This window comes from Lepus europaeus, chromosome X, assembly GCF_033115175.1.
Source record: "Lepus europaeus isolate LE1 chromosome X, mLepTim1.pri, whole genome shotgun sequence".
Classification (NCBI taxonomy): Eukaryota; Metazoa; Chordata; class Mammalia; order Lagomorpha; family Leporidae; genus Lepus; species Lepus europaeus.
In genome coordinates, this window is record NC_084850.1 from 83,814,847 (window position 1) to 83,840,581 (window position 25,735).

At 49.3% G+C, this 25,735-nt stretch overlaps 2 protein-coding genes across 3 annotated transcripts in view; one reads left to right on the top strand and one right to left on the bottom strand.

Moving 5' to 3' along the window:
- Positions 1 to 2,472: 2,472 nt before the first annotated feature.
- NHSL2 (NHS like 2) overlaps positions 2,473 to 25,735 on the bottom strand; it is a 313,196-nt gene continuing 289,933 nt past the window's right edge. The window contains exons 2-8 of one of the 2 annotated variants that reach the window (XM_062184217.1): positions 19,856 to 20,011; positions 17,500 to 17,627; positions 17,009 to 17,204; positions 14,978 to 15,109; positions 11,298 to 13,616; positions 9,072 to 9,204; positions 2,473 to 8,274 (exon numbers count right to left, since the gene is read on the bottom strand). In XM_062184217.1, the coding sequence (XP_062040201.1) occupies positions 7,953 to 8,274; positions 9,072 to 9,204; positions 11,298 to 13,616; positions 14,978 to 15,109; positions 17,009 to 17,204; positions 17,500 to 17,627; positions 19,856 to 20,011 (3,386 nt within the window). In that variant the 3' untranslated portion in view covers positions 2,473 to 7,952. The remainder of the gene's footprint in view (positions 8,275 to 9,071; positions 9,205 to 11,297; positions 13,617 to 14,977; positions 15,110 to 17,008; positions 17,205 to 17,499; positions 17,628 to 19,855; positions 20,012 to 25,735) is intronic. The other variant, XM_062184218.1, reaches the window with a different exon arrangement.
- Positions 20,434 to 24,803, top strand: RTL5 (retrotransposon Gag like 5). The gene is made up of 2 exons (XM_062184086.1): positions 20,434 to 23,787; positions 24,240 to 24,803. The coding sequence occupies exon 1, from the start codon at positions 20,554 to 20,556 to the stop codon at positions 22,198 to 22,200; it is 1,647 nt and encodes a 548-aa protein (XP_062040070.1). The 5' UTR covers positions 20,434 to 20,553; the 3' UTR covers positions 22,201 to 23,787; positions 24,240 to 24,803.

A 25,735-nucleotide genomic window follows, 5' to 3' on the forward strand; every position in this document is an offset into this window, starting at 1 on the left:
ATAACAGCACTGAGAGAGAGAGAGAGAGAGAGAGAGAGAGAGAGAGAGAGAGAGAGAAATTCAGTGGATGTGGCTCTCACAGTCCTGGTAGAGAAACCACATTCACACACACAAGGCACACATCTTCTCATTCACATGTATCCCCCATCGTTTGCACTAGTGAGTGTGAAAATATGAATGTGAGCTTTAGAATTCCAAGCAAGAGGGGTGGAGATAGGAGCAGGATGGAGAGACATGTGAAGAAGCTTTAGAGAATCTTTTTAGAGGTTTGGAAAACCTGAAGAGATGTGTGCTGAAATGCCTGCTGGTTGTGGTGTTGTATGGGGCATCCCAAGGAGCCCATTGCAGGGGCTGGGGGCCCAGGAAGTAGGGAAAATCTGTAGGTACAGAATATCTTTTGCACCTTATTGATTTTCTTGCTAGGGCTGAGTGCTCTGTTTAGAACAGATCCAAACTGCATTAGAAAATGGATATAAAATGGACAAATGGACACAGACATTCTAAAACCAGCTTTTGGAAACAAGAAAGCTGGTGATTTCCCTAGGAAATCATAGGCTAGAGTGGAATCCTATGGCCTGGGCCACCAGGCTTGCCACTAACTACCTTAAACTTACAATGACAGTATTCGGACAGTACAGGGTGGCATGTGTTGGAGGTCCCCAACCACAGTTTTGGGGGAGCAATGACGGGACAAAAGGAGTAAGAAAACTCAGAAATCTTTTCTTTCCTACTAGCTTACCCCAAATGCAGGGAATCAGAGATACACTGAGTAACAAGAACATGTCCAGAGAAAAGAACGAGGGTTTCTACATTGAGATAGCCAGAGCGGGGGGTGGGGTGGGGTGGGGAGAAACACAAAACACATCCTATTGAAGAGGAATAGTTGGCATATGCAGCTGCTCTCCACCTGCCGCTGTGCAGTCAGCCTGGCCTGACAATACATTCACTGGGAGAGCAGGAGCCACAAACCCAGTTATGACATGAGGCAGGTTCCAGAAATGTCTGCCCCAGAAAACAATCTGGATCAGGGAGCAGAAAACTATGAGAAATGGTCAAATCCAGTCTGAGGCTTTGCATGGCCTGTGAGCTAAGAATGGGGTTTTACATCTTCAAAGGATGATAAAACAAATGAACAAGCAAACAGCAACAACAAAGAAAAGTGCGCTACAGATGCCTAAAATAGTTCATGTCTGGCCCTTTGTGGAAAGGACTGTCAATTTCTGGTCTAGATGACAGGGGAAAATCCTACTAAATCTCTGGTGAGAAGTCTCTGAGTATCCTTGAAAGGGGAAATCAGAGGCAGTCCAGGACAAACAAGGGAACAATGGAAATAAATGATCAGAAATATGACTCAGTATATGTAGCATAGCCCTAAAGGTGCATTGCCTGCAACTCCACAGAACAGTGAAGTAGGCATGAACTAAGCAAGGAGACCCAGGGGTAGCCAAAGAGAGATCCACACTAAGGAGCATTAGGCAAAACATGTTCTGGAAAACAGACTGCATACAGAACTTAGTACTTATTAGGGAATTCTGTTGTTTGCTAAGATGGAGGTGGAGTTTGAGCCCAGGGACTGACAAAATATCAAGCTGGGGAAAGTTCTAGAACACAATTGAGTATCTCATGAGCATTTAACAGTCTGAAAAATTTCCATAAGAATTAAGAAGGGAACATTAAAGTAGATTCTAGGAAAGCTAATTTGGTTGGCCCTACTTTAAATAACCACCAAATAAAAAAGTCCACACTAAAAAAATAAGTGGAGGCATTAAGGGACAAGGACAAGAGGGATCCTGGTTTTTTCAAAAGAAGTCACCAGAAGATTTCTTACATAGGAAAATTCTCTTCTAAAAATGGAATTTGGCCTAAAATTCATTTGTATGCAACTTTTAGGGAAAACACCCATTGCACAAGGTAGGGCATATATGTAAACATTCAATATGGAGGGAGATGAATGCTTCTAAGCTGAAACTCAGATTTGTCTTTGGATTCATGAATTAAAGAATTCTTGAGCAATTTTTTCCTTAAATAAGATACGCTAGTTCACTGAAATACCTGGGAATGTGTCATAAGAGCAGAAACCAGCTGTGGGCTTCTATAAATGTAGTGCTTTCAATGAACAAACACTGGGTCCAAAGGCAGGAGACCCAGAACTGAGGCTGGGCCTTCTACTGGCGCACTGTGTGACCTTATTTAAGTTATCTTACCCTCTGGGCCCCAATTTCCTCATCCATGAAATGAGGGAGGCTGGTCTTTTTCAGCACTAATATCCTGTGACTATAGATAAATATAGAAATAAGATAAATAGAACATTCTAGAAATAAGAAATATTCCCCAAAGTAAACTTTGGAGTCAGTAGAAAATAGTAGCAATGAAATATAATAAAAAGAATAAAATTTTAACTACTAGCCAGAGTAAATATATCTCATTTAAAAATTAATCAAAATGTTTGTAATTTACAATTGATCAGGAGACTTCAGAACATACATATTGATATTTCTTTACCATTATACATATGGAGGAAGGAATGAGTTGGAGGTGACCATACAATGAACACAATGCTGTGCTTGCATGCATAACATTTTATAAAGTTGGACATTGAAAAAGCTTAAGACCACATAAGGAATACATTTCTATAAAGCGTGACATTACAAAGAGGCTGAGAGGGGTTAACTGGTTGTTTTGATTCAGATTTTGTTTTGCAGGTTATTGTTATCAAATTCCACTATTTAGGCAAAATCTTAAAATCAAATATACTTCTGTATATACCTCCTAGAGAACAGTCACCATGGTGAAGACAGGTATTTCAGAGTTGGCAATGCCAAGTAAACCTAACGTCTTCTCCTTTTTCATCTGTGAGTTAAAAATTATTTTTCTTAACCCAAAAGTGACCAGATATGCTAGTTGACTCAAATTAAAGGTTTTGTAGATTGGGCACATAGTTGATTCAATTTGATAATTTTTTAACACCAAACAAACATGCGGCTAACCAAGGGGACAGTATGCATGTCTTGGCCAGAGACTGATCATTGTAATGACAGCTGAAATAACTGGAAATGTGCAAATCAGTTGGACAATCATGACTGAGGTGATCCAGGAGTGACATCACTGGAACACACACACACACACACACACTCTGTCTCTCCAAGGATGCTGCTGTTGCTGGTCCTGGGACCACACTTTGTAAATCACTGGTCTAGATTTTGGGCATTACTGAACAAAAGCATATATCTATCTGATATAACCCATTCTCATGCAAATTTCTTTTTTTTTTTTTTGCTAAACTTATTAAAACACCCCAAATATGGGCCTATAGTCATTTACTACTGCAGACCTCTATAAATCTATTTCAAAGTATTCTAAAACTTCTCTTATTTCATATCATTGCTTAAATCATTATACTTTTTGCTGCCCTTTAACAAAGGCACTTCTTTGCACCTCTTTCTCGCTCATCCCTTCAAATCCCCTATATCTTCATCATTCATAGCTGAAGTACATGCAAAGGCTTTGGAAGAACTGGATGCACTGGTATAGATAGGGCTCTCACTCTCACACCAAGCTGAAGTGATAGCACATAACAGAGATAAAGGAAGGGGGACGCAGAGGCTTATGTTTAGTAAAGTTGTACCTCTGATAAATTTAATAATCACCACCAACACCAAACAACTGACATGGATTGGACAGTTTCACCTTTCACAAACAGGACATATTTTCACAAACTCTTTAAATCCTTGTGTTGTTTTACTCAAATGGTAAGTAGTATTGTCCCATTGGTGTAAAAAATGTTAATGTACAATATGACGATCTAGGCCTTCTCAGTGGCTTTTCGTTGCCATTTCTGAGAATCCCTTCGTAGTAACCATATTGAATAGCACTGAGTATCAGGACAGCGAAATTGACCATCAGCTATTAACAAAAATGATTCTAAGAGTTTTAGTTATTTTCTATATTCTGCAGTTAGCTGTCAGGGAATTTTGGCCTTTCCATGGTGAAAAAGACACTTCTACAACTAGGTGATGCCTAACATTCTGCAATTAGGACTTCATTCCTTTGGCTTAAGGCTTTTTCCCTGTTAAAATGCAAGCAATCCTCAAAAGAGGTATCATTAAGCCTTATAATCTCAAAGTCAGTGAATTTATCCCTTTCCTGAGAACATTTTTTTTAAGATAGGAGGATAACAGAGTAGGAGGCACTGAGGAGACTTGGTGCTGGGAAGTGAAGTTTAGGAGGAATGGAGTGGAAAGAGGGGACAGCAGATGGCAGTGACAGCCCTGAAGGGGGTTCTAACTTGCCACTTGGAGCAGGTAACTTAGAGATCAAATATATTTTCTGATAATATTGAAGATTCTTTAATGTGTAGGCATACAATGGTTTCTAGCAAAGGAAAAATAGATAGCAATAAAGCATTTGGTGCAACAACAGAGAGGGAGTTACCCTCCCAAATCAGAAGAGCCATACTTGTTCATAGGAAAAAGATAAACTGATATAACTTTACAGAGTGCAAACCATAGGGCCGGGATGAGGGTAAGGCACTTGCACAGCTCTGAGAGTGGGCACTTCCTTAACTTTGGCACCTAAGTGCCTTGCTCACCTTGCCCTAGTCCTGGCCCTGGAAAATCAAATTCAAGTGAAAGCTCGCCACTGTGTCACAGACTTGGCGATAATGGAAGACTGGACCAGTGAGGAACAGAGAAGTAACCATGAACTATGTTTTTCCTGACTGCTTCAGGTATGAGGAAGGGGCAAATGCTTAGGAAGATCTGCTCAGACTGAAAGGTGCAGCGAGATCACCATTGGACCTGTGTTGTCTAGTTAGTTAACATCGACACAGCTGGTCAATCCGTGGTGCTGAAGCTAACATGAACTATTTGCTGCCCTATGTCTTGCCTCCTTTTGGGGCAAGCTGTTGGCTTAAGGATGCAGTTCATGGTAGTTGGGGCTGAGTGACAAGTTGGGGCTAGGTGGGAGGCCCAGGCAGGAGGCCAAGGCAGGCATAGTAGTGTAGGCAAAGGACAGGAGACACCAGCGACACTTGCTCTCTACCCTTCACATTTGAACCAGATGGGAAACCGGTACCCATCACGTGCAAAGCATCCTTAGATACTGATAAACCTTGCTTCTTGGGGATGGCTCCCTCTACTCCTGCCTTGACTGAAGTCAGCTTAGCAGAGTCACCTGCTGCTACTGGTTGTAATCAGAGGGAAAAAACAGGGCCAGGAATGACTTGAAGTGGAAACTGACTCCTGAGGTCAACTTCATTTTACTCATATCTCTTCTATATTTCACCTTTAAAAATTTTTAATCAGTATTATTTATACTAGCAATAATGGTAGTAGCTTCTCTGAAAACCTTCTAGAGAGGGATCTTCAGCCTGTCTTCTCCAGTTTTGGCAGAGTAGATGCACAAGGCAGCAAACATTGTTGGAAGTGCCTGGGTGGGAGAGAGAGTTGGTGCTATGATAATCAAGGGTAGATGAGAGGTTGGATGTGGGGTATAGGGAAGATGCTTGATGTTATGTTAATCAACATTGGATAGAACTCTTAGATTTTGGTTGGTTATTTGGGGCTGGGTCCACCTGTTGTAAAATATTAATATTTCCAGTCTTGAATGTTACCGCTTGCTATACAATTTCTGCCACAAATCCTCTTGTGCTAATGGGAACACTATGAGGCATTTGGGGGCCATACTGATTATGCAGAAAATGTTTTTAAAAATTTTAGGCCTACACAGTATTGTCAATGAAAACAGGAATCAAGGTCATTGAAAACCATAAAGGTTTCTGGTTATTCAGCTTTAGAATCTTTTGGGAGAACCTCCAGAGGTAGCAAAGTGAGGGGAGAGGCAAAGCCCATTAGAAGTAGCCAACAAGAAGCATCCAGAAAATTCAGCAGAAGTAACAAGTCCTGTATTATGTGAATTCCATACTTGGATGTGGAGTTCAGCTATTCAAAATGGTTCTCAAGGAGCAGGCCCTGACAGCTTTCATTTTTGTCAGGCAAAAATCACAAACATTCCCTCATTTCCGTTCTAGGAAAATGTTTCCATCTTTTAGAATTCTGAGTTCAGGGCAGACAAGTGTGGCATTCATATACAAAGTAAGCCAGAAATTATTTGTTTTATTTCAGGAAAACCCCTGAAATGTAAGACCTTCAAACCAAATAGCTCTAATACTTTCAAAAGCAGTTGGGCTTATTCTAGCTGTTTGTTCTTTTTAGTGGCTTCTATCTAAATCAGAGGGAAGTACTGATTGCAAGGGAGCTGGTAGGCCTGGCCTATACCCAGGAGTCCAGAATTCAGAACTGTACCAACCCAGGACAGCCCTGGGGCTTCTGTGTGAGAGGCTCAAGTCTTCCTAGCACGGTTTTTCAGCTGCTGTGTCCAGCTGGAGTGTGGGCAGTTGAGCTTGCTTCTCATTGGTGAAGAGTGTGACCTACCAAAATTGAGATCTACTTGTCTCTGGAACTCTTACTGCATCCTCCAGGTGCTTGAACAATGAATCTATCAGCTGCAGGGTGAAGGAGGAAGGAGTTGGGGATCACTCATTATGAAGCAGGATCTAATTTCATTCGACTTTTCTCTGAGTTCTTGGGAAACAGTAGACAACTGACTTCCTGTCACTGGTCTTCTTGTCTCTAACCTAGAAATCAGGTATATGAAAATCAAAGGAATCACTGTTCTTGCTCTGCTTAGAAAATTGAGTTGACAAGAATATTTGGTGCCTATAAGCCTGGGAGAGGGAGGGTGATTGTTCTGGAGCTCTTTTGGCATCCCATCTACCCGAGTTCTTACTCTCTGCCAGCATGCTTGACTGAAACCTGGTCAAAATGCAGAACCAAAAGGGAAAAAGTAGCCCTTTTCCATGTTTTGGGCCATAGCAACTTGCAAGGCTGTCTTTTAGACTTTGGATAGATCCTTTTAGTCTATACGTTCTTGGTTTTTGGAACAGAGTCAGACTTCCTTCAAACAAAACCAAATCAGCCACCAACTGTGAATGGAACAGAATGGCATGGGGCAGCATGCACTTACTTTCTTTTCTCCTTGAGTCTTTGATGATGCTGTTTCTTCAGCTAATCACTTCCTGTAATGAATATTATATGCAAATGAAAGTTCTTAAAATGCAGCATGAGCTGGGCACAGTTCCTGGCTATCATTCTTGACATTCTTGAAGGGTCTCAAGACGGATGTACTGGTTACCTTGGATAGATCTGAGTGGACAAATGGTTGCCTTCTTTGTTGGCTGAGCTTGGTTCATCCAATGCAACCCAGTCCTGACCTTTCTTATCTAAAGGGGGGGTGCCATCTATGTGTTTATTAAAATTCATCACCCTGATCTCCGTGTAGACAATCAAACTGAAAAAGGCATGATGTTTTAGGACAGATTCACATTCACATCTTGCACCACAAAAGCCAACCAATCCACCCTATGCCGAAAAGAGTGTGCACCTGTGCTGCACACCTCACTGGGGAGTAAACTGTGGTTGAGGAGGCATCAGATGCTGTCTGAATCTCCACACTGGACCATCAAGGCTTCCTCTAGGAAAGTGAATAATCAGCAATGGCACCTTCTGCTTCCCGAGTTTAGGCAGCCTCCAATATTATCACCCCAGAGTCAACGTTGGAGCAGGTGGGTCATTATTCAAAAAGGTGGCACATGTGCCCTCGCATAGAGAATTTTTTCTTAGATAGTGCACACCACTGGGAGGGAAAAGAAGAAATGTGGTAGTCAGTCATGGCAAGATTGTAAGTATGAAGACGCAAAATGTCTGTAGATGGATTCAGGTGCCTGCTGATGTCAGCTGTAGATGAAGTGGCCTCTCTCCTGCTGTCCAGGGTGTGAGCTAATGTAAAAGAAATGGAGGCTTTTTTGCTATGTCCATGGTTGCTTTTGAAAACCTTTTCTCTTCCCCGTCTCTACTCAAGTTTAGTGAGTATACCCTGCTTGTCGAACTCAGGGCCTAGGTGCTGGGGTTATCAGTGGTTTCATAGTCTTTTGAAAATTGTGCAATAATTCTCCGAGCCAGTGGGTTAGTGGTCTTCAGCAGTTCAGCTGCAGAGGGGCGGGACCGTGGAGTCGCCTTACTTCCCTTCTTTTGGAGCAAGGCCTTGAAATCATCATTTCTGCCAGCATCTAGGTTGGCACTGTTGTTTGGCCCCGCGGCGGCAGCAGGCTCACTGATGGGAGAATCAGCTGTGTTCTTTATTGGTGAGTGGGGGCTCGGTCTGCTGCCAGCAAAGGCCTCACCTGGCTCCTTCCAACCAAGCAGCTTTCTTTTGGACCTAAATAAGAGAAAGTTTGCTTGGAGTGAATCCATGCAGTGGACATGTACCAACGCTTCACAGAATGTGAACTGAGAGTCTGCAGGCAGCAGCCTTGCACGTAGTAGCTTTGTCTCTCACCTCTAAGTCCTGAGAATCTGTTGTTGGGGCCCCTGCTCCTGCAATCTGTTCAATGCCCACCCACAGCTGGAGTCCTTTGACTTATGCCTGCAAGGTTGAGTCTCGCCCAAGTTCTGGGGCCAAGGACAAATTTAAGGAGTCAGGCTAGCGACTGAATCAGGACACCCTGGGGGATGATCCTGTTCTGAACTGGTGCTCTGGCTCCAATAACTGAACTCTTTCCAGTTTTCTTGTCAACGAGTTCCTGCCTTGTGCTCCTGTCCATTAACTGGGTCCCCAACTTGTCCCCCTTGGCCTAAGTTCCTGCTTCAATACACTGCCCCACATCACCTTTGTTGGGATTTTTTTTTTTTCGCACAAGGAATTCTGTGAAGGGTTAAATGTCTCTGACTGTAGACAGAGCTGTGAGAGCAGATGGAGCCACAATAGGCCAAGCGGTTGCTAGGAGACGAGGGGCCTCTCACTTGGCACCTGGTCCTCCCCTCCCCTCCCCTCCTCCACTTCACCCAAAGATGTCAGTGAATTTGAGATGTGAGGCCGCAGACTGTGCTCACATAGGCAGGTATCTGAACTTAGTCTCCAGTTGCAATTTTAGGGGCTGCTTAGAGGTAGCAGTTTTTCTTGAAGCAGAAAAGGGGAAGGCAATTGCAGAGAGAAGTAAGGAAACTGTTCCAGACCTGTGTATCACAGTAAATAAATCTTCAGTCGTGCGTGAAGCCACAAACACATCATCATCGTCCTCTGCAATCCACTCGGCTGTTTTCTCACTGATTAAACTTTTTTCTTCCATGCTTGGTTCTATGGAACGCCCTAGGCAAAAGAACCAGAGGAACGATTTTGACTGCAATGGATGGGACAAAGCATATCCTCACATGTTATTTCATGTAACATTCAAGGCAATTCTGGAAGGGTAGCAGGGCGGAGATGTGTAACGTCTCCATTTTGCAGGGGAGAAACATGAAATCCAGAGTGATTAGGCTAGGGGGGAGGGGGTGGTGAAGATCAGCCTGGGTTCCTGTTATCTCATATCTCTGATGACAACAGGTGGCCGAGAAATTTTTGTATTTTAAATATATCATTAAAAAAAATCAGGGGCAGACATTTGGTGCAGTGTTTGAAACGCTGCAGCCACACTGGAGTGCCTGGATTTGAGTACCAGCTCTATTTCCAATTATAGCTTCCTGCTAATTCATGCCCTGGGAGGCAGCAGGTGATGGCTCAAGGACTTGGGTCCCTGCCACCCACTTGGGAGTCCCGAGTTGAGTTCCAGGCTCCTGGCTTTAAGCCTGGCTCAGCCCTGACTGTTGTGGGCATTTGGGGAGCAAATTGGAGGATGGAAGATCTCTCTCTCTCTCTCTCTCTCCCTCCCCCGCACTGTGTCTTTCTCCCTACCTTACAAATAAGGATAAAAATAAGTAAGAATTTAAGAAATCAAGCAGCTGAGAGTACTAAAGCAACAATGCTCACCCAGTAGGTGAGAGTGGGACCTGTCTGAATCTCAGAGGGAGCCTGTGGAGTCTGAGGAAGCATATTCCAAAACCACCTGTGGCTTTGATTGGCTTGCTTGTTTTAGTTTACTTATGTGGAAAGTCTAAATCAGCTTAAAGAAAGTCAAGGGGCTTTGACACTTGGTGTTAAGGGTTCACAAAATGATAAGAAACATGGACGAACCTGGGAAAATATTAAGCTAAATGAAATAAACCAGGCAGAAAAACATAAATATTGTATGAGCCCATCTTATGTGAGGCTTGTAGAGTAGTTAAATTCATAGAGACAGACAGAACAGTGGTTACCAAGGGGCTGGGGGAGGAGAAGCAGGGCCTGTTTGGTGAGTTCTTCAAGGTGCAAGGAATTCTGGAGATGGGCTGTTTAACAATATGAATGTATTTTTTTAAGAGAAAAGGTTTGTTTTTAAAAAACTTTACTTGTTTGTTTTCCTTTTTGAAAGTCAGAGGGACAAAGAGACAGAGATCGAGAGATTGTCACCTCTTTCACTGCCCAAATGTGCACAACAGCCAGAGCTGGGCCAGGCTGAAGCTAGGATCCAGGAGCTCAATCTGGGTGTCCCACACAGGTGTCAGTGGCCTAAGTATGTGAGTCATCGTGTGCTGCCTCCCAGAAGTATGCATTACCAGGAAGCTTGAAAAAGAAGCAGGGCCAGGCACTCCAATATGGGATGCGGGAGTCATAAGCCACGACTTCACTGCTTTGTCAAAGGCCTGTGTCCAAAGCAAATTAATTTAACACTAACGAACTGCACACTTAAAAATAGCTAACATGGCAAATGTTACATGGGGTGTATTCCACTACAATTTAAAGAGAAAGAGACAAGGGACAAACAGATGAGAAACATTAACTAGCTTAATCTTATGGCTCCAGAGGGAGCTGCCCAATTTTGGAAACCACGAAGAAAGGCTACTGTTGGTAGCACATTCCATCGTTTCAGAAGTCCCCCGAGCCTGACATGGCACTTGAACTCAGCCTGAGATAGTACTGAGTCCTGTGCTTGCAACTAAATCCAGTGACACAAGTGAAAACTGCAGTACTATGAGGTGGAGGAGTAGTGCATAGGGCAGGGGATGCGTGCCTAGCTAGGTAGATGGGATCCTCAGGTTCTAAGGTGCCAGAATCCAGTTCTAGTTCATCCTCTAAAGCACTAGGGGTTCAACGGTAGACTGAGTCTTAGAGATTTGTCCCTAGACAGTTTCCCATCACAAGGGCAATAGGGATGACCTGTGTTTCCTCTCTAAAGTAACCCAACCCTCAAGAGGTGGCCCCTACTGCCTTGGTCACTCTAGGGTCAGGATAATTATTCTGGGGCATCTGCTTTTGTCCCTGGCATTGTGCTCTCATCCTCAGCTCCCCTGTGACTGAAAGAAAAAACCAGCGGACAGTTTACTAACCCAGAGGGCTTGCCTCCTTTTCACCGTCAGCTTGCGGCGTTGAAGCTGTCCTTTTACCAGGTGATTGCAGCTCATCGCTGGGGGGAGGACACTTGGCATCTTCCTCCAGGGTGATGATGGGGCTGAGAGGCAGCCTCGGATCTGCCATGTAGGCGTCCATTTGTGCTATCGGCGAGGCGAGAGGCAGGTACAGCACGCTGGGCTTTTTTGGTACTGGAGGTGGAATCTTGCCTTTCTTTTTCTCAGCTTCTTCCTGGCTCTGGAGGCTAATTCTTTCAGGCAAGGCTCTCACCTTGGGGCTCTCATCCTCCATACTTCCCTGGGGAGGCTGCTGTGTTCCTGAGAGGAAAGCACCAGAGGGACTGGTGAAAGGCATGAAAATAAGAGATGAAGGTGCTGTCGACTCCCCTGGGCTTCTGGCGTCAGGGAAGCTGCAAGACTTTGGCTTCCGCACCACCGTGTGGCTGTCTTGGGCATGTGGCCTCATGTGTGGGATTGAGCTCTTGGAGGTCATAGCCAAGGTAGGTGAAGTTAGTGGGTACTCCTCAGGGACAGATGGTGGCTTGTGGACCAAGCTTGGAGGCCTTCGGGCCAGCGGAGGCTTTTCAGCCACGGGAGGTTTCATCTTTCTCTCTGGCAAAGCGAACACTTCTTCTGCTCCAGGTTCCTCGGCATAGTCAGGGCTCTCAATGTCATCTTCTGGCTCAGACTTGCTGACTGACCTCAGGCGAACAGAACGCAGGTCAGACTGAGTAACCATGGGCATGATTGGCTGGTTGGGACTAGTTTTCTGGGCCAGCTTGGCCCCAAAATTTGTGTCTGAGTGATGCCGGCTCACCTTTGTTTTGCTTCGGATGGAGATACTCATCCCAGACAGGTCTATGTTGGCTGAAGAGGTCAATGGTAGGTCGAACGATAACCGTGACTTGGAAATTTTCTCCATGGGTGACGTCGGGGGCAGTGATGACTTCCTCTCAGGTACCACTGGACGTACCCGGACACTGCCACTCGCAGCAGGTAAGTGGCCCAGGGTCAAGGACATGGAGACCGTGGGTGTTGGTGTCTCGGACTGGCTGGAGTATCCACTGGATGGTGACATCAGTCCAGTGGGCCTTCCCGGGGAGGATACCTCCCTTGCCTCCACCTCAATGGAGAGTTGGGAAGGTGTAGTGGCTCTGGAGGTGGAAGGGGAGGCAAGAGATTCTGAGCTGCCCTGAACTTGGGTGCACTCAATGACAGTGGTGCCAGTGGCAGTGCTGGAGCTGGACAAGGACTGGTAGGTGTCACCAGACTTCCAGTCAGTAAGATACCAGTGGTGGGAGAATGGTGTACCTTCTGGATCTTTGAGGGTTGGCACAGCTGGGTGGCCCTGAGCATCTGGGTGGGATGAGTGATGTCCTTGTTCCAAGGAGAGGCAAAGGCTCCTGGGCCTGTGGTCCTTGGGTAGCGCTGATCCGCCTTCTGACAAGAGCACTGGCTCATCTTTGAGCAGCGAGACACTGCGTGTTGGTGGACAAGGCTTCTTTTTGGCCTTCTTGAGTGAGATACTCTTGGACCTCTGCCTTCTGTGCTGGGCCTCCTGTTCAGCACTAAGCGAGGCAATGTTGTCAGCGCTGGTGCTGCCCTCAGAACTCGTGCTGGCATAAGGCAGGGCACAGGCCTCACGGGCCTTCTGCTCCTCAGCACAGTCCACATCTGCAGTGCCTGAGTCTGTGGGCACAGACAGTGACCGCTCCCGGAACCTGCTGCCCACCCCTGGGCCAGTCTCCAGCCTTGAGGTACCACGGGTCAGAAGGCCCATCTTGGAAGGTTTTTCTGGTACCTGCCTTTGTTGAGTAGGGGGCTCAGCTGGCCCACTGCATCCTGTCGGGTTATCACGAGTGACAAAGAGGGTAGCAGCCTCCTTAGGAACCAGAGGTGGGAGTGTGTTCAGAGACACCCACAACTTCCCCGAGGAAGGATTTTTTCCATTTTCATTGACTTGATTGCTCTGGGTGGTAGCACTTGGAGTCATGTAGGTCAAGGCCTCTCCCTTCCACGAGGTGGAGAATGTCGACTCTGCTGGTCCATTGCAAGAACTGGGGACACTGTATACCATTCCCATGCTCTCCATGCTGGGAGGGCTAGGGCCACTACGTGTCTGGGGAGGCTCTTCTGACTCACTTGAAGGACTTCTCAGTACTGGTGAGGTGAGATTTGGGAACCGAGCTTCCTGCCCAACTGCAACTCTTCCATGAACACCTTCTGGAAGTGAGTGACTGGGCCTGATGTCTGAGAGGGTAGAGCGGGCTCCACTGCTTGCTGGGCTGTTGCCGTGACCTGGAAGAAGTAAACACAGGATGTTAGTGGTGCAGCAAGAGATCCGTCCCCAGCTGTTTTGAGACAAGAGTACCAACTTTTTGCAACGAAGCACTTGCCAACAGCTTGGTCAGAATTCCATGGTCCTTTTTTTTTTTCCCATAGATGAGGATGTTAAAGAAGTTGGGTCCTTGCCCATCACCACACAATGAGTCACACGGTGCCCCTGAATTGTTCAGATGGCTGCCAAAGGCTTTCTAGTTTTCATTATTCCTTCGAGAGCTGAAGTATCACTCGGGACTACCTTGGGTTTCTCCCATAGTTTCACCCTGGGCTTATGAAACCCTTGCAGACCTCAATCCTGAGGTGAGAGTAGAGGATTCTGGACTAAGGACAGCACTGTGTGGCTTCCAGGTTCAGCAGTAACGCTGCAGTATGCCAGCACTGGGAAGGTAGGAATCTGATTGCATTTTTGGCACCTGTCACGTTTTAGATTTGCAATGTAACCTAGGTATGTGAGGAAACTGTTTAGATGTTCAAGACCCCCCAAAGACTCTCACATACACAAGCCGTTATTGCTGTTATATCATTACCATTACTGCTGTTGCTATGATAATTTATAACAGCCACCATTTGTTCAGTCCCGACTGTGTGCCAGGCACAAGGTAGACAAAGTGCACTCAATAACTCTAATCCTCACAATGACTCTACAGGGTGCTTGTCATTATCCCCAACCCACAGATGAAGAAACTGAGGCTCAGAAAGCTTATGTAATGTGACCAAGGCCTCTCTGGTCTGCTCTCTGAATGACATTCATTTAATGGTAGCAATGGTTAAGATGACAGTTTTAACCGTGACTTCCCCACACACCCCCCCTTTATCTCCGAAGGGCCTTCCAAAAACGCTATGGAGACAGGAATTAAAAGATGTATTTATTTTGGTGCCAGACAATTCTGAAATGCATGCACAGAGGGTTCTTTAAACAGTTAATGGGAAATTCATATTATGAAAAAAACTGTACATGGATATCAAACATTTTTTGCACCAAAATAAGCTACCTTTTAATTCACTTTTCCACAACATTTTTAAAAGTACCCTCAGATTTGCCTAAATTTGGCATACAGGGTTATGTTACATTTATAAGGGAAAACAAAAATGTAATGAATTTGTTAGTCTGGGAGACCTTCTCTTCATATTCAGTGGCCTCCCTTTACCAGAGGCCCCTGGCTGTCCTTAATTGCCACACTGGCTCTTTCAGGAGGGCCAAAGCCCTTCCTCCCCAGAATTATTTCAGTTCCCATCACCCCAATACCACCTGGGTGGCAGGCCTGGTGGGCGTGGGCAAGGGGAAGGGTCTGGGGGATCAGCTCTGGTGGGGTCACCTTGGTCTCGCTGGGAAAAGTTAGAGACTCCAATAATGGTCCGCCTCCGCCTCAGGGTGGACTTGGGGTTGATGGCTGTCTCTGTGTTAAACAACGAGTGTCGCAAACTTGCGTGTTTATCAAACTGCTGCCCTGTAGCCAAAATAAAGACACTTGGGTGATCGTGGTTTCTGTTGAAAGCACAGTGGAATTGGCCTGAGGTAGAGAGAAAAGATGATGGCAGTAGCGATGAGCATGAATAGCATCCAAGCAGGCGGCCCTGCTTCCCCACCCCTCCCAATTTAGCCCTGGGCCCACACTTGAAGTTTCACAGGTCATATGTAGGTCACCTGTAAGTCTTCCGTGGACTGGGGCTGTGGTTCGCAACTCTGGCTCCATATTAAAATAGACTGGGTAGCTTTTGAAAAACTCTAATCCCAGGACCCTGCCCCATGACATTTAAATCCCTGAGAGTAGGACTCAGGCAGAAGTGTTTTGAAGGAGTTCTTTCTTGGGTGACTGTTCGGAGGTACAGCCAAGGAAGAACCACTGGCGCAGGATGATGGGATGATACTAGATGTTCCTGGACTGTGATCTTTGCCTAGAGAAAGCCTGAATTCATATGGGCCAGGGGAAGCCAGTGTCTCCAAGAAGCCAACAGCTGCCCCGCTCTCTCACCATCCAGGATGCACACCTGCTATTCTCCTCCACAGCTACCTGGTCATATTTTACCAAAGTTGGCCACTGCATGGTGACTGAGCTCTATTTTTCTTAAAGTACTGGGTTAGTCTTTGGTTCCTGGGAAATTGCTGGGGCAGAGTCATGGTCAGGCAGGGCTGTGGGGCCAGGCATGTAGTTCCTCTCCCTGTGTCTCATTCAGCAACTGGCTAACCAGATCCTCCCCGACCAGGCACAAGGATGTACATGCACATTTCTCCCACCCCTAACCCCAGAAAATGCCTCCATGGGCCAAACTCAGGGACAACGTCATTGATATAGTAAGATTGATGTTTTCAAATAGCACCCCATATCACTGTGTGAGTCTCTCCTCTGCCCTTACACTTGATACATTTCCCTAGGCTGTGGCAGTTTCCTGCCTCAGATTTCCCAGGATGATGCCAGTGACAGTGGATGACCCCATATCCAGGGAGTCATGGCCATATGTGGCTAGAGCTGTCCTCATTGTCTTCATCAACTTTCCCCAGCATAGCACGGGCTGGTGCCGGCTCTCATGATCCCTCTGGTCCCTGTGAGTTCCTGATGTCTGCATTTCATCAGGTCCCTGGACCTAGCTCCTGAAATGACTGACCCTCCTCCTTTTTCTCTTACAGGTGATGGAATGGAGAGCACAAGTTAATAATGGGCATGGTATACAGTGCCACCTGCCCCAGAGTCACAGCCAGCTGGGTTACAAACATCATTTCCCCACTCTCAAGGCTGAACTGCATCCTTTTTGGTCTTTTTTTGGGGGGGGGGGCAGGGAGTGTGTGGGGGCTTAGTCCCTTTCTGCTGCTTCCCTTCTTGAAAAACTTGCCAAACAAGTTGAGGAGGACCACTTTGCTGGAAGACTCAGTGTCCAGTGGAACTGCCACATGGCCTTTGGTCTGTGCCTGGGTGTGACAGACCCTCCTCTTTGACCTCTCATACTCTTCGCCTCACTCTGCCCTCTCTGATTCCTATCTCTGTACACCAAACCCAGCTTTGGGCACAAGAAGTTGTTTTTACTTGAGCGACACAGAAGTCACAAACTTTATGTTCCCATATACACTCCAAAGAGCACACAAGTTCAAAACGTTCTGGAGCTTTCTGTTAAGAAAAGTTTGATTGCTATGCAATGGTCCCGGGGCAGCAGTGCCCCTAGGGAGTGAAGAAAGAACAGCCAGAGCCCCCTCTTCTGCGTGCCTCCGTTCCCTGGCGAGAGCCATGACCGTGACAGTGCAAGGTGAGCCAGTAGCAGAGGGTGGCCCCCCCTCCCCCAGCGCCTAGTGCTTTCTGAGGATGGTTTGTAGTGGCATGGTGGGAAGCAAACAGGTGGTGCTGAGCAAACTCTACCAGAGATGTTGATGGGCACAAGGTCTGAGTGCGTGGAGCAGGGCTGAGGCCACCGCTTCTCCTCTAGGATGGGCAGAGGGAAGGGGCCATTCCAGGCAGTTTGCTTGTCGGCTGTGGTAGACAGGCTCAGGGAGGCCTCCGGGGCCCTCACACCCTGGGTGGTAGTCTCATCCTCGCTCAGCTGCCGTTTTGTAGGCTGTTGGGAAAGAAGGTGATGGGCAGGGTGTGCTCCCAACTGGCAGTGAACTTGTGCCCACAGAATGGCTGTTAGGCAGGGCGCTTGGAGGCTTTGTCCGGGAGGCAGGCAAGCGTGGACTGGCTGCCCAGCCAGGCACCTGCTGTTGCAGGGCCCATCCTGGTGGGGCCTCAGGGAGGCTCTGCTGGGGGAGCAGAGGGGAGCAGCGGCTTCCAGCGGGTAATTTATAAGCAGCTCGAGGCCCCCGTCAGTGGGTGCATGCTGGCTCTCCCAGGTCGGGGAAGAGGCAACTCACCATCAATACAAACTCCAGACGCCTGGCAGACTGGGGCCTTGGGCTGGGGGTGGGCTCAGGGGCCTCATCAGAAGAGCGGAAGGTCTGCCCCAGAAGTCTGGCCTCTGAGTACTGTTCCTCATATTCTTCTGAAAAATAGCACAGTGGAGACACACTCTAGGGGGCACGGCCAAATGGTGGGCTCGGGGAAGACCATGAGCCAGGGCTCTTGCACTGGCTGCCAGACCCGACTCACACTGTTTCTTTAGGCTACTTCCCGAGGTCCGAGCCACTGGACTCAGCAATGGAAAAGGCTCTGCTTTGCAGGCTCATGAGGGCCGAGGAGGAAAGAAACTCGATCAATGTGAGCTGTGCTAGTTCGGGGAGCAAGCCTTTATCTCCACAGCCCCGACCTCAAGTGTTCAACAGGGAGAAGAGGCTCAGGATGGCTATTTTATACTGTAAGACCCTCTCTGAAACTCTGCAGCTCTTTGGGCTCTCTGTCACCCCATCAAGGAAATGACCTGTGTGAAGCAAGAAGAGAGTTGCACCAGGAAGTCAGGCTGGAGTTCTGCCTCGGATGCCAAGAATTCTTACTTGAGCTTTTGTGGGCCTTGTCCCCTGTACCTTAATCCTGCTGTGCCTGGGGTCAGGTCCAGGAGGGCTAAGGTGAAGGGAAGGGAGGGAAGGAGGAGTTAGCAACATAGAAAGAAGTAGAAGTTCAGAGGCATCTTCGGGGACTAAGGATGCCCAGGATTTGAATAGGTTGGATTGGAGTGATGAATTAGATGAATAAAAATGGAGTGTAAAGAACAGACATTCATGACTACATACATTTGAGCAAAGACTCCTAGTATCATAGAAACTGGGGCTTGCTCTGGTCCCACTCCTCTCCTGCCCCATCCTGTGCTCAGACTCCCTCCTCGGCAGCCCTTCCAGGTGCTTCGTCAGCCTCAGTGAACACACCTGCGGGGAGGGCAAAGTCTCCCCCCATCCGGAGGCAGTTCATTCCTTCCAGGGGCACTTGGGGCTTTAGGCCTGCCAGCAAAGTTCTTCCTTATCTGGAGGTAAAATCCATCTTGCTCTGGCTTTCCACCCACATGTCCTAATTCTGCCCGAGGTAGCAACCCAGAGCACATTGGCTTTTTTGGTCGTTATTTTGCATGGTAGCTCCTCTGTTATCTGAACAAGGCTAATCGTGTCCATTGACACCTTCTCTAGGGTCGCCGCAGCCCTGGCAGAAAGGTGGGAGTTATGGCTGTGGTCTAGCTGGGTGGCTTACCAGCACTTTTTTATTCTCCATTGCAGTTAACTTTCGTGGGTATAGATACATGGCAGCTGGCAAGAGCTCTTTTCACATCTAACATCCACTGAGAATACCTAGTAAGAGATTCAGTCCCATGCCAGGCACTTCTGGATACCCAAGGGTAGTAGGAGATGCTTTTTTTTTTTTTGAAATGCAGAGTTTTACACACACACACACACACACAGAGGGAGAAGGAGAGGGAGAGGGAGAGGGAGAGGGAGAAACAGAGACGAGGGAGAGAGAGAGAGAGCTAAAGAGAAATGGAAGAGAGATCTTCCATCCACTGGTTCACTCCCCAAATGGCCACAACGGCAGAGGCTAAGCCAGGCCAAAGCCAGGAGGCTGGAACTTCATCCAGGTGTTTCCCATGAGCTCAGGGGCCCAAGCACTTGGGCCATCTTCCACTGCTTTCCCAGGCCATTAGCAGGGAGCTGGATTAGAAGTGGAGCTGCCAGGACTCGAACCATCCGTATGGGGCACTGGGCACTGCAGGCGGCGGCTTTATCTGTCACGCCACAGCGCCGGCACCCAGATGTGATTCTTTACACTGAGAAGCTCAGTGTGGGTAGGAAGGCAAAAGGGGTAAATTCTGAGCGCTGTGTACTTAGTTGGGGCATCCGGACGAGGTTACTGCAAGAGCAGAGTGTGTGAAGCTGACGGTGGGAGGCTCGAGAGATGCCCCTTTTGTCTGTTGGGGCTAGGATTCCAAAGGCATGGACCATGTGGCTAGAGCAGGGCTGGAGGGAATGTGGACCCACTTCGCGGGAGTCTCCCACCAAGCTCTTTTTGCAAATGGCTTGACCTACTGCCCTGCCTCAGCCTGTTGTCACCCCTCCCCCCATGGATTATGGAACAGGAAGCCAGGGTGGGGGACAGTCTTGGGAATAGAAGCTTTTAGAACTGTTAGTCTGGATGGAGAAGAAAGCTGGAAAACGTGTGCTTTGTTTGTGCACAAGCTTTGAACTGCTCTTTTTCTCCTGTTGGTCCCTGTCCTCCTTCTTCCGTGCCTCCCTCCTGCCGCTGCGCATCTCGCCTCTGTGCTCCGGCCGCAGCCCCCCTCCCTCTCAGTACCTTGCAACAGGCTCTGGAGATTGAGCTGCGCCTCTCGAAGCAGCTCCTCTACGCTCGGGGGCCTGCCCGAGGAGAGGAACACGTTCACTGGCTGTCGCCATGACGACCTCGAGTGGGCAGTCGCTGTCGCATTTTCCCGACCCGAGTTAGCTGCAGCTAGGGAAGGAGAGAGTCAGTGAGAGGCGCAGCCAAGGTGGGGGGAGCGAGGCGCCGCGGCCAGTGGACGCCCGCTGTTCCTGAAGTCCCGCCCCTGCGGGGGGGTTGGTGGTGGTGGTGAGAGGCTGCGTTTAAAAGGCGGGGACCCGCCATCCGCAAGATTTTTCCTCGACAGATCCTGCCGCAGTTCGGTCGCTCTCGCTCCAGCCGCCTCCACCCACCCGCCCGGCAGCCACAGCGTCGCTCGCGTCCTGCCTTGCGCTTGGAGCCTTTCGGCCCCGCGCCGCCGCCCGCCGTCTCCGGTGCCCGCGACGAGGTAACGCGCCCCGGGCCCAGCCAGCGTGCCCTCCGCCCCGAGCGCCCGCTCTCCGTGCTCGCCCCGGTGGGTGTGGCCCGGCCTTTCCCGCGCCCGGTCGCCCGCACTTCGGTCCGCTCCCGCGCGCCCCGCATTTCAGCCTCCTGCCGCGGCCCGAGCTCCCCGTGCCAACCCCCCCCTCTCCCCGCTCCGGCCGGGAGACCCCAAGCCTCCGAGCTAATTGGGAATGTCCGAGGCGCCTGGAAATCTCAACAGCCTCCGCATGGCGAATGTAGCTCTGCGAGAAGAATTAAATGCCCTCCGCGGCGAGAATGCCAATTTGGGCCTGCAGCTCGGGAGAGCCCTGGCCGAGGTTAATTCCTTGCGGGGCAATGTCTCGAGCTACATCCGCTGGCCAATGCCTCTCCTTTCCGAGGAGAACTTTGACTTCCCGCTCGGTGACATCGATGCCAGTCCCGAGGGGGATCTGCCTTTCTTGTGCTGGCCTCCCGCACGCCCTGAGTCCGAGTATGTCTCGGATGATCTTCTGATTAACGTGATCCAGGATTGCAGCACCCCTGATGGGCCCACCGATTCCCCGGGGCTACCCATCCCGCCCCTGCCAGCGCTGCCCCCTCCCTCGTCCAAGGAGCCGCCTCCACAGTCCTCTGTGCCACAGCAGGAACGGCCCGAGGTAGAGCCCTTTGCGGGAGACCCGGTCCACCTGGCAGAATTCCTGATGCAGCTAGAGAGCTACATAGCTAACCATGAGGATCAATTCGCCGGGGGCACGGATCGGGTTGCTTTTGTGATCTCCTTTTTCACTGGCCAAGCCAAAGACTGGGCCATCGCAGTCACCCAGGAAGGAAGCCCCCTCCGTGCCAACTTCCGGCGCTTCCTGGATGAAGTCCGTAAGGAATTTTGCGGTCCCATCCCCCTACGTGTGGCTAAAAAGGCTATCCGCAAGCTCAAGCAGGGCGACTGTACCCTCCGCAGCTATGCAGATGCTTTTCGGTTCCTGGCCCAGTTCTTGTCTTGGGATGACTGTCGCCTCCAAAATCAGTTCCTCAGAGGCCTGTCGGAATTCTTCCGAAAGGAGCTCTTATGGTCCACTGAAATGGCCGACCTGGATGAGCTGATTCTTGAGTGTATGGAGATAGAAAGGAAAGTGCGGAGCCTCAGGCCCATCTCCCTCTCTGCTGTTCACAACAATGCTACCCCGTATGCTCACAATGAGGCCGATAGCGACGACGAGCATGCCAGTGAGGAGGAAGCCTTACGCAGGCGCAGGCTTTACCTGAGGAGCCACCAGAGGCGCATGAGGGCTATGACACAAGAGATGAGGGAGAGGCTAGAGGAGGAGATGAGGAAGAAGGAGGAGGAAATGAGCAGAACCGTCATCCTGGAGGATGATGATGAGGATCAGGAGGTGGAGGTGGTGGAGCTGGATGAGGAGGAGCTGCAGAAGATAGAGGAGATGAAGAAGAATGAGGGTGCCCAGGAGGAGCCAGAGCAGGAGCCAGAGGCCGAGGAGATCCCTGATGAGGTGGAGGAGGAGTCCCAAGACGATGACCTGGAGGAGCTGATGGAGATGGAGCCTGTCCTCGTGCACACTTCAACTCAGACTCCCAACTCCGCCATTGGCTTCCATGCTGAAAACTTCCTGGGCGCATCCCCTCCCATAATACAGCCAGGCAGACGGAGGAGCCAGAATCGAGTCCCACTGCTGGAAGGCCTTCCAGGTACCAATTCACCGTTCTACAGCTCGCCGCCACTGATTCGCCGTGCCGGTCGCTTGGGGCAGCGCCAGACGCGAAGACGTCCCCCGGTGCTATTCCGCCTCACTCCAAGACAGGGGGGCCACCGAGCGGCTCGTGGCCGAATTCGCGTGTGAGTGTTGGGGCCAAACGGCCACCCAGAACACACCCTTCTACAGCATCCCCCACCCTCGCTATTGCTGCCACACCTGCCCCATCTGCTGACCAGTTCTTAAGGGAAATCCAGACCTGCAGAGCCTGAAGACCACCTGTAGAACTGCAGCCCACTGTGCCACACCGTGACCAGAGAGTCTCGTGTGCCCAGCCAAGGCCAGCGGAGGAAGAAGGCTCAGCCCCACCATTGGCGAGCAGGTTTCTGGGCCTCTTCCCATAACTGAACTGGTCACCTCCCTGTATTGTGCCTCTAGTTATTCCTAACCCTCCCCTCTTCTGCAGTTATTCACCTTGTGTTTTACGATTTTATCCTCTCGCTGGCTCGCCAGGACTTTTCCCAGTGCCTCCCTGATCTGCCCCAGTGATCAAAAGAACAGGCTACACCGAACTCCTAAAGCCACTGAGGCCAAATACCAGATAGAATCGACGTGGAGCAGAAGCCTACACCTGTTTCATGCCACACCTCCAGTAGAAGGGCCTGAAAGAGGACTCTCCATCTAGCCTAGTGAGCGTGTGCTATAGCCACATGTCAGATGGGCAAATTGACTGAGACTCAGACTTGTCCTTGACTGTGCAAGCTGCTTTCACTTGTGGCATTTGAATTTACCTTCCCTCAGACTGCTGTGTCAGGACCAACTTGCCAAATCTGGGGCCCGCCCTCACCACACTGCTGCTGACAGGAGCCCCACATGGCAAACACTACCCATTTCCTTGGTGTTGCCTAAAGGGTAGGCAGTTGGAGGGCTGGAGGGAGGGGGAGGAGGAGGAGGAGGAGGAGGAGGAGGAAGCAGCAGCAATAATCCAGTTTGGCATTGTAAGGAGTGACTCTTTGCTTACAGACTGGGATCTCTCCCACCAGGCCTTGGCCTGCAGCCCTCAGCCGAAACTCTTTTGCAGGAGACTTTCCATCCTTGGGCTTACAGAAGAGGCCTCCGTGGCCATTCCTTCTGGGACAGCCAAAGAGAGTGGGCCCAAGGCCTGCTCTTGAACTCCTTTTGACTTCAAGGACTCCTTAGTTCTGAGATGAGAGAGGAAGGTTGGCTTCACAGAGACTGTGCCTATAGCATTTGCAGCCTTCAACATCGCTCACGTGGAAATCAGCCCCTAGCCCACTGCTGTGTGTCAGAGGGTGACTGCCTCCTAGACACTGCTGGGGTCCCTGGGTGCAAACTCAGGTCTCCTAATAAAGGGACCTGTTACTTGCCTTGGGTCCAGAACACACTGTTTCTGCAGTGAAAAAAATACACATTTACTATGTCAGCTGTGGCCACGAAAGGCCAACCAAATTCACTGCTGGCCCAAGCTGCCTCTGGACACTGATATTTCTGCACAGTGCCTGGCAGCTGGGCATGCACCGCCGAAGCGTCTGTGGCCAGAGGGAGGAAAATGTATTAAAGCCTCTGTTCCTCACCAGAGTCTGACAGGTAACCTCAGCCCAGCCTGAGGATTTGGGGCCTCAAGGCAAGAAGAAGAAGCTGGAGGAAGAGGAGTCACAGACAGAACCAGTCCTTAGGCTGGTTTCTGGTGAGGTCTCTGTTCATCAGTGGAAGGTAAGATGCCCTTTTGTTTATTCCTTTTGTTCGGCAGCCTGGGGAATCAGTGGAGTTGGGTTCCTATAACCTGTTGCTACCTTTTCAGATGATCCCTCAACGAGCTAAGCAGCACACAATCATTATAAAAAAAATTTGGAAGATACAGAAACCGAGAACAACAATAAACCCCGAACACACACTCCAAATCCAAGCATTATTAACACTTTGCTACCTTTCTTTCTAGTGCATTCTCGCTGCATCTTTTCAAAGCTGAGATTGTCCCTGCAAGCTCTTGATCAGCAGGATTTAAAATGGCTGCCACCTAGGCAGTCATGCATACCAAACAATTTATTTCAGCATTCTCCTCGTTTGTTGGACATTTCATCAAATGCTATTCCCCATCCCCACCAGGGAGAGAGTGAACAAGCTTGTAAAGAAAATTTTATCTGTTTTTCAAATTATTTCCCCAGGAGAAAGTTCCATGAAGGGGAACAGCTATTCTTCGAGGCTGTGGATCCTGATTGCTGATGGTCGACATGCTGACCCTGTGGCCCGTGTCCCCGTGGAGAACTGCAAAGGGCAGGTGCCTTGCACCCCATTTCCAGGGACCCGTCAGCACAGGCCCTGCCTGTTCCCATGGTGCTTCTCACCCTGGACCCTTGTGGCCTCAGCTGGAGAAAGAGCCGACGTGCAGTGAGCTGGTTTCCAGCCCTCTGGGGCAGGGGGCACTTAGGCTTCCCTTTGACCCTCTTCCCCGCTTTCCCCAATCTTCAATATTTGTTGTGTTGTAACAGCCACAGGAGCTGTAAGAAGAACTATGGGCTTTGGGAGCTTTCCTGGGTTGAAAGAGGGGTGGGGGTGGGGGTGGGAAATGCATGCAAGGGGATGAAGGCAGCCTAAGGACTCCCAGCAGCCCGGGAGGAAACGGGTTTGAAATAAATGTGTTGTTGTGTTATATTGTTACATTACTGTGTTGTGAAGATAAGAAACTGCTCTGTATGCTAAAGCTTTCTCTCCTCAATAAAGATACAAAGGGTGTGTAAAGGTTGTGTCTCTCTGTGTTCTTGAGCAAGCATAGATAGGAACCCAGCCGGCATCAGGCACCAGGTAGTTCTAGGTAGGTACTTGCCTGAATAAGAGCCTGAAACCATGAAATCCTTAGATGGGGAAGGTAAGGCCGAGGGAAGCTAAAGGGGCCTGCTTGTAGCCTTGTGCACTTGTGGATGGCAGACATTGTGAGGAGGGAAGTGGAAGCCCTGCGTGTCTTGAAGAATAGTGTTGGTTATACACACACACACACACGCTCTCAGGACCATGAGTGCAGGGAGGGAGGGAGGTGGACCTGCAGCATGGGTGGGAGGAGCCTTCCACTTTCTGGCACTAGATGGCGCTATGGGACGCCAGTGAGCTTGCTGGTGAGGCCTTTGATACAAATCCCCAGAGAAGTGAATTAGAGGTCCTCCCAGGGATATCTCGCCCCTCCTCACAGTCTGTGGGGTCACACTGAAGCCCATTCTAGGGGGTGCCCAAGTTGGCTGGCAAAGAACTGGCCCATATTCCCCCCTGGGCAAGTGGCTAGGAAGGTTCATTGAGCCCCTATTAGTCAAGAGTGCTGTCCCGGGCATTTTCTGTCTGGGATCTTATTTCATCCTGCTAACAACCCTGGGGGCGGGGGAGGCGGCGCAGCACAAGGCACAATCAGGTAATATTCCTATCCTCACCTTCAAGATGAGCACACTGAGGCTTACAAGAGAATTCAGTGGTCCAAGTTGAAGGCCAGTGAGAGGCTCCATAAGCTATCAGCTCTGGGACCACTTAGCCCCTCTCTGCTCCCCCTCGTGTAAAGACCAGGCTGAGCTCCTGGGTCTGTCCTGTCCTGCTATCTCCCCTGCCTTGCAGGAGTCCACTGGTATTGGTATTGGTGTCTCTGATTACACCTGAGTCTTAGAGAGACTAGGTTCCACGG